This window comes from Pundamilia nyererei, unplaced genomic scaffold (assembly GCF_000239375.1).
Source record: "Pundamilia nyererei isolate P.nyererei 1_Seehausen unplaced genomic scaffold, PunNye1.0 scaffold00202, whole genome shotgun sequence".
NCBI lineage: Eukaryota > Metazoa > Chordata > Actinopteri > Cichliformes > Cichlidae > Pundamilia > Pundamilia nyererei.
The window spans coordinates 940,566-949,111 of NW_005187603.1; the positions used below are offsets into that span (position 1 = coordinate 940,566).

The 8,546-nt window shown below is 48.8% G+C and overlaps 1 protein-coding gene across 1 annotated transcript in view; it reads right to left on the reverse strand.

The window, feature by feature from the left end:
• LOC102197709 (calpain-15-like) overlaps positions 1 to 8,546 on the reverse strand; it is an 18,539-nt gene that overhangs the window by 2,749 nt on the left and 7,244 nt on the right. Inside the window, exons 3-10 of the mRNA XM_005747722.1 lie at positions 5,629 to 6,679; positions 5,140 to 5,348; positions 4,849 to 5,032; positions 3,573 to 3,796; positions 3,354 to 3,479; positions 1,343 to 1,495; positions 863 to 1,024; positions 524 to 744 (exon numbers count right to left, since the gene is read on the reverse strand). Coding sequence (XP_005747779.1) covers positions 524 to 744; positions 863 to 1,024; positions 1,343 to 1,495; positions 3,354 to 3,479; positions 3,573 to 3,796; positions 4,849 to 5,032; positions 5,140 to 5,348; positions 5,629 to 6,679 — 2,330 coding nt within the window. The remainder of the gene's footprint in view (positions 1 to 523; positions 745 to 862; positions 1,025 to 1,342; positions 1,496 to 3,353; positions 3,480 to 3,572; positions 3,797 to 4,848; positions 5,033 to 5,139; positions 5,349 to 5,628; positions 6,680 to 8,546) is intronic.

Below are 8,546 nucleotides of genomic sequence, written 5' to 3' on the forward strand. Positions count from 1 at the left end.
CTGAGTCAGTTTCCCCCTGAGTCAGTTTCCCCCTGAGTCAGTTTCCCCCTGAGTCAGTTTCCCCCTGACCTCTTTTGAACTCTTTAATGAGTTCATGCAGCATTTACATGGAGCTGGATGCTCTGCACTGAGGGGCTAAAATTCAGCTTTTTCTTGCATTTTGAGTCTTAATGACCTGATGAGTGCAGGAGCCATCGCCACAAAACTTTCAGGGCTGGAAAACAGATTTAAGCTCTGCAACGAAACCAACTTCACGTCCACTCCACGGTGCAGTCTGCTTTTTGTTCAGCAGCCGAACCCCAGAACTTTAAAAAGTGCATTCTGGGTAAACTTTCAGGGCTTTAACCAGCATGTGGGGGATATGTGTCTGCTCAGAACCAGTTGAAGCTCCATTTAAACTACATTTTCTACCAGGATCATCTTCCAGCTCCGACTCCTTTGGAGTAAAAACACTTTTTAAAGAAGACACATTTTGGCAGCAAAATATAGAATCATCATGGAGATTGAGTGCTCGTGTTCTTACCTCCGCCCTCGGTGATGCAGCTGTGCCAGTGGTTAAAGGCGCAGCAGAGGACGGCATACTCGCCCGGCTCCAGCATGACATCGCAGCCCACGAACCTCCTCACCGAGCGGCGGCTGTGAGCCAGCAGGCGGCCCAGCGTCAGCGTGCCGGCGCTGTCGTAGGCGACCCGAAACACCAGCACGCACAGATCCAGCAGGTGGCTCTCTGCCGTGTCCCAGCGCCTGAAACACGGCTCTTTTATTTCACCATCTTTACTTCATCGCTGACGTTTATTTATCTTTACTATCACCTCTGTGACAGCGGTGACGTTACGAAAAGCCGCACAGGTGCGCGTCCTACCTGCTGCCCTGCTGGAATAAAGCCAGCTCCATGGCCGTCCTCTCCAGCACCGTGATCGACACCACCGACACGGGGACGTCGGCGGCTTGGGGGAAAACGCCGGGGACTCGAACCTCCTGCCAGTCTGAGTGGATCTTACAGATGTCCACGGAGTCAAAGTACCTGACAGGAGAGAACAGCGAGTCTGTTTTTGTTCAGCGTTTTGATGCTTTTCTTTACTCTGCAGGTCACCAGAGAGCCTTTAGCAGGAGAGTTAGGACGACTTTACAGTCACAGATTACACAAAGCAACGCACAAGAGGGCAGAGAGAGCAGGCGGGGTGGATGTTAATGAACACTTTATATTCTGTCATTTGTCATAAATGAACTCTTTGTTTTTCCCACTTTACATCTGAGTAAAGTTTTCTTCTGTTTTTAGGTCTTCCTGCTCAGACCGGGAATAAAACTAACGCAGACATCAAAAACACGCTGCTGCCGTCACCTGGTGAAATCCCAGAAGTCCATCCAGAACAGGCCGTCCTCGGCTCGCTGGGCGCACAGCTCCCTCTTCAGCTGCGGAGGCCAGTCTGACCAGTCGTCCGCCCAGGCTCCGGTCCAGGAGAAGCGACCCCACGGGTTCCTCAGCTGCAGTAACCTGACACACACAATGGGATTAACAGGCTCGCTATCTTAAAGTCAGATTTGGCGAGCATTTATAACCTGGCTATATCACCATGGTAACTGGTGCTGAACATGTGACCTGGTCTGGAGCAGGTTATGCGGTTTAAAACCAGCTGGAAGTGCCAGATTGCACTGATTCTTCCACCTGGTTTCTTCCTGTTAAAAGGGAGTTTTTCCTTCCCACTGTCACCGAGTGCTGGCTCACAGGGGGTCATAGGATTGTTGGGTCTACCTTACAATATAAAGCGCTTTGAAGGGGACTGTTGTTGTAATTTTGCGCCGTATGAATAAAATTGAATTGAACAGATTTAGTGTGTATGCAGCTCCTCGCTTAATAAAAGCTTAAAGATGCGTGAACATTTAGGAACATTTGCTCTTCATCACTGCTTCGTGCACACGGTCAGAGGCGGTTCTAAATTTTTCGAGGAGTACGATGAAGAAGATGCTGATGACTCACAGTGATGTGCGGTATGTGTTTCACGTCTTCTAAATGTTCACGCTGCTGGGTTAATGAGATGGGTCTGACGCCCACGGAGACATCGCAGAGCTGTTCTTTCAAACTTTTTCAAGCATTTGCAGACTCCACCTCCAACCCCACTGACAGAAAAACATCCGTTTGTGAGTAATCAGCCTCCCGTTCCCTCCAGGGTTTCTCTTGCAGTTCGACTCCTGCCACCTCCTCCTGCGGATACTCCTCCCTGTAGCTCGCAGCAGTCGCCGCTGTAGGTTTGAGGAAACATCCCGTATGCGTGTGAATGATGAAGCGGTTAATGGAGTGACACTGAGAGGAACATTTGTTCTCTGAATGTGTCCTTAAGGCAGCGCTCGTCTGCAGACCTGCTGCATTTATACTGTGGGAGTTTTGATGGATGATAAGAGCAGAGCCTCCGGGCTCAGGCTTGGAGAAAACACCCCCGCCTGTCCCACGCAGGAGCAAGTCACTCTGACTGATGGAGGCACACGACTGCAGACATCGAGTCTCTGCTGTTTGTGCAGTTCGTCTCTGCTGCCCTTATTTGTGTCTGTTCAGGATGGATGTGCGCTCGTGGTCAGGTTTCACGTCGTGTGGCCGGGTGTTCGACTCCCTGCTGCACTTTATTCTGCGCTCAGTTTGCTTTGCGTCTCCTTTTCGGTCTTGTGGCGTCTCTTTGGTCAACTTTGTAACTGTTAACTTCAAGCAGAGACTCAGAGAGTGATGTCATCAGCGGGTCTGTCTGACCGTCAGTGTTTGGACACAGAATGACTGTATGTGGACGAGAGGGTGGAGCCGAGTAGGCGGGGCTTCTTTGATTTGTGGTGAATTTTTCTGCATTAATTTATGTTTGAAACGTTGTTTATGGAAAAACTCCAAAACCAGGCACCAGGTTTCCAACACCATATATGGAAGGAAGTCTTTCCAGTTTTTACTGAGCGGGACAAACGCCCATCCACCTGTCCGTCAAAGAAGCCACACCCCTATTAACGCTAAACTCAGCTTTAATCCAATTCAAACAGGTGAGTTATAGATATTTTATCATTCAATCAGTTTGAGCATCAGGCTGTAAACTATGACTCACTGCTGGAGGATCTGCAGGTTTCTCAGCTTCTGTGTTCATGTTTTTTAAACCTGCTCTTAACTTTTACCTGTTACTCTTATTATTGTGCATATTTCCAGTTTCTGTTTTCTTTTAAATATATCTCTTATTTGTTGTACAGTGTCCTTGGGTGCTCTGAAAGGCGCTATTTCTAAATAAAATGTATTATTATTATTTTTATTATTGTTATTATTATTTTTACTAAACTATAATGAGATAACGAGAACGGTAACCAACGGAGCGACCTCGAAGCCTCACCTGTGGCCGTCAACGTCCCGCACATCGAGCACAGAGTACGCGTGTCGCGGACGTAAACCTAGAGACTCGTACTCCGCGTCGTCCACCTTCATGTTACCTCCACCGCAGGACGCCCCCATCAGGAACCTAACAGCAGCACGAACAGAGGCGGGGTTAACCGAGCTTAAAGAAACAGCTCCGTCCTCTCAGAGCGCGTCAACCTTCCCACAAACGTCTCACCCGGCCTCTTTGGAGCTCAGCATCTTGGCCCAGATCAGGTCCGTGTCGATGGGCTCCTCTTTGGGGTTGGTGGCACTGACCTGAAGGGCCAGCGACTCGCAGGGGGCCCCGGTCAGGGTGGAGAGGCCCTCGATGGCGCGGCCGGCTTGCAAAGCAAAGTAGGAACCGTGGAGCTTGGCCAGAGCCTTTTCAATCAGAGCCACCCACAGCTGCTTCCTCTGGGCCTGGGGAGGATGGAGAGGATCAAAGCTTGAACATGATGACGAGAAGAGGAAGTGCACATATGTGCTCACAGCTAATCAGAGAACCCGAAGCCTGTTCCTGATCCTGATCTCATCATTACTGACAAAAGCAGGCTAACAGGACCTGAGAGTGGACACGTCAGGACTTCCATTAGAAACCTCCAAATTCTAAGATGCATTAAAGTATTAAAGTAATCCAGGGATAGTTTTCTTCACCTACTCCAAGACATAAAAAATCTGTTAGCTAACTGCTGCTCATTTGATGCCTGAACTCAAAATGCCGTGAAGTACGGTGTGGTGGACAGAAATTATTTTACTGCAGTCGAAACCTGTAAAAAATCTAAAGGATATTCTTCCACAGATAAAACATCCGAACTCAGGCAGTAATAAAACGCTGCCCTCTGGTGGTGAAGCAGAATTCTGCAGCGGGCAATCACACAAAGTGCCTTTAAACAGAAATGCCTCAGATATGGAGGAATACCCATGATGCTACAGGAATCGCCTCTTCTTTTAATGTGTAATTCACTGTGTAAGGTGTAATTCAGGCCACTGGGTGGCGCCGCAGAGTACAAAGGAAGAAGAGGATAACTTAAAGATGGGAGTCTTGTTTAGCCTCCCTGTGCTCCAAGCAGGTACAGAGGATGGCTTTACCAATCCTTAAAAATGGTTCCCATCCTCTAAGAGGTGAATTTCAGCTTCTTCCCTCAGGACGGAGGCTTCTATTTCCGAGATGCAGGACAAAGCGTTAGAAAAATAGCTTTGTCCCCGTTGCTGTCACTGAATTAAATAAGAACTGTTTTTGTTTTTGATTCGAGATATTAAATTACTATATATGTGCTACAGTGGGGTTTATATCTTTATTAGGTATGTGTGTTTTTTTGAAGGGATGCCAAATGCTGTCATTTTTCTGTAAAGCAAATTTACCTTGCTTTTGGGTATAAATAAAGTTACCTTGAAAAACTCTGGACTTTTCCCCATGTTTTGAGCTGAGACCTTTTTCCAACACCAACCACACATCACGTGAACAATTTCACCTGAGAGAAGAGGAGGTGGCCGCTCTCGTCGCACGGCAGCATGTCGTCCACCAGCACTGTCGTCCACGAGCCGTCTTTGCACAGACGCACCTGATAGGCTCCCTCTGCGCACAGCGAGCGGGTCACCATCACCTTCTCCACCAGCTCCGGCCGCTCCGCCAGAACAGCCAAGGCGCTCAGGAACCTGCTCTCCGAACACAGCCTTCCTTTAATGTGCTTAAACAATCATCCAGAAATAAATCCTGGGAATAATAATCAATAATAAACTCTGTGACAGCATAATCAGCTCACCAGCAGTTACCCAGAAGCCCCTGCAGGATGTCGGACGGACGCAGCGTGCGGAAAACGGTCCACTTCACGCCGCGGTCTCTGAAGGCGGCGCAGCTAATTTCCTGTGGACGAAGCCACTTCTTGACCCGATGCTGGACGCTGTCGTCCAACGGGAAGCCGACGGACTTTGGACCAGGAGGGAAACTGTCGTCCACAAACGTCACCGCGTTCTGGGAGAAGAAGAAGACAATGATGCAATGAGATGTGCACGCCTGACACGCCCACTCCTCCATCCTCCATCTGCTGTTTAACCTGTTTAATTTTTCTCTTCAGGTTCTGATGCAGATCCAGAGCTGAACACAGCGAAGTTCAGGCTGCTCTGCACTCTGGGTGGAGGTAGTTTTGGCTCTGAGGAAGACTGTCAGTCCACCTCCACGATAGTGAAGTAACATCAGCATAAACTCTTGTTTCTACCTTAAATTTAAAGGTGGGTGTGTGCTTTAAACGCACCTCTCTGCAGAAGCTGACGATGTTCTCCCACAGCTCTTTGGCCGTGCCCTCGTCACTCTGCCGCAGCGCTTCCACCAGCCGGCTCTCCTTCCTCCTTGGGAACAATTCTGCTTTTAGCTGCTGAGGGGTGTGGCAGGCCTGGCAGTGTTTGGACTCCAGCCGGTTTATGAGTGTGCACGCCGGACACGCCCACTCCTCCATCCTGTTCACAGCGAGCGAGAATGACATGGAGGCGTCTGATGCAGGTGACAACGGGGACATCTCTTCTTTAAGGATGCTGAGTCTCCTGCCGGCCAGCAGCTCCGGCTGGGTGGAGGGATGGGACACAGCGAGGATGGAGGGAGAAGACGTGCTCTGAGCCTGGCTGAGGCCAACATCTGGAGGGGGCACCTCTCTGCGGCTGCAGGGCACTGGATTGTTGTGGCCAGCAGGGGGCGCAGTCAGCACGGAGGAGGTGTTCGGATGCAAAGCTTCTGCATGTAAACTCTCCCCTCGGGTGGAAATCGATAGCGAGAGCGCCGCCGCTGCAGGTTCGGCCCGCCGTGCTCCGTGATCCTCGCAGACGTCGGGCACGAGGAGCGCCTCGGCCGGGATCTGAGGGAGGGACAGTTTGCGGGGTCCACCGCAGGCCGAACAGGACATAGAGGTGGGCGTGTTCTGCAGCGTGCACCTCGAGCACTCCCATGCCAGGCTGCTTTTGTCGGCGTCTCCGGGCTGCTTCCTGCTCTGGGGTCGGCACGTCTCCGTCCAGGACATCCTGAGGGGGCCGGAGCAGCTGCTGGAGCGCTGAGGCCGGGGCTGAGCTTCCGCGGACGCCCTGGCATAGCCGCAGAGGTTGCAGGCCAGGCTGTCAGGGGAGTTCGCCAGTGTGCAGCGTGGGCACGCCCAACCGTCGTCCTCTCTGCTTGCTCCGGGCCACATCCACCGGGCATCGGGTCCCTGCCTAGGAGCTTCACAGATGGAGCAGCGGGGGGCGCCGGCGGCGTTGAGGAAAGTGCAGCAGCCGCACGCCCACTGACTCCTCTGGATGGGCATCGATCCAGAGGAGAAACTACAGAGAGAAACAGAGTCATGTGATCAAACGGGAGGACATTAACATCAGAACCTGACTGATGTAAGATTATTGAGACCGATATCGATATCAAAATCCATTTATGATGATTTACCAATATAGTATAAAAATTTAGCTAAAAAATAATCGTGTTTCATTGCTACAACAAGTCATGAATTACTTGTTGACTCCTTTTTTGAGGCATTCTAAACAAAAAAGTTGCAGAGCTCCCTCTGGTGGACAAACTATGCAACATCAACACTAATAAGACGTTTGAAGAGTGTTTCTATTGTCTCTTCTTTACTCTTATTTATCAGCCGTTACAAATGCAGATTTATTATATCGGCAAAAAGCTAATATCGATCAACATATGAGTCGGACTAATATATATTAATATATATTATTCCTACAAATAAAACCCATCAGCAAACACCAGTCGTTAAAAATAGATATTGGTCAAAGCGTCTCCTGGGTAGATGATGTTTCGTCATCTTTGGGTCCTCATCCTCTCCAGCTTTTTTCAGCAGTATTCATATGCAGCGTGTCTTTAACTGACAATACAATGCGCTGTAAGAAAAAAAAAGAAGCATAATTGCACCCAAAAAAATCCGCGAAACAGCGAGGCCGCGAAAGGTGAACCGCATTATATCGAGGGAACACTGTATAACAATTTACTTATTTATTTCCTTATATTTAGTTAAGTTTAGTTTAATTTTAAATATTAATCTTTGCACTCCCTGCCCTCCATATTGGATTATTTTGAATCTAGAGATCAAGAATTAAATGAACAGCTTGAAATAAGCAGAGTAGCTGATCAGTCTCAGACATTTTCTTCATTGAGATAAGAATGATGTCTGGAAATGTTAGATAAACTTTGCCGTGTTTTTCATGACACTGGTGAAAGTTTCCACCGTGAGTAAAAGCAAACCACAGCCACATCGAGCTTCAGTGTGTTTATCTGTGAAAGCCCGAGAGACGAAAATGGAAGAAAAATCCTGAAAATATGAGAAGAAATCCAAATATAAACGAGTGAGTGAATAACAGTTTCCTTTGCTGTGCTGGAGGGAAAATATTAAAATGCACGAATATGCAAATGAAACAACAAAATCTGCTCTTCCACTTTTGCCTCCCTGACGCCGGCTTCATCGCGAGCAGGCTGCTCAGCGTCTTTGTGAATATAGAATAAAAACACGGTTCTAATCTCAGATTCATGCTCGGCTGTAAAGCAGACCCAGATAATCTGCACCCTGGTGTCCAGGGAGGAACGAGACCTCGGGAGCCAGCGTCACAGCCGTGTTCAGGCTGGCCCACATTTTCTGGCTGCACTTTTCTAAGTAGTTTGGCTTGAAGCCTGAAACTTCCAGCACAGCTGACCTGAAGGATTTACTGCAGAACAAGCTGTCTGTAAGAGGCAGGTGACGGCTGCTGCACGCCGCGCTCGGGACAAAACACACTTTTAATCAACAACCGGCCTTCGTGAGAACCTCTGCTGTTTGTGTGCTTGAGAAACAAGCTGCTCGTTACCCACGCAGAAGGCTGTGCAATACAGAAAACCCCGAGTTATTTTTACTGACAAGATATAAACATGAGAACTTTCTAAGGTCATAAAAGTTGGAGGTGCTCATTTTCTGTAGATCCCCTGTGCGTTCATCGGCCCATATTTCCATGCAGATAAATGCTGTATGCTCATTCATTCAACTCAATTTAAACCAAATCAGATGGAAGTAGTCCCAAAACAGCTGCTGCACAAAGTGACGGATGGATCCAATTTCCTGGAAATGTTTCTCATAATCCGGACACAATGAGAGCCTTTTAGCTGCAAATTACAGCGGCTGAAAAAGGAACCGACGCAGGGAAACGGCCTGCA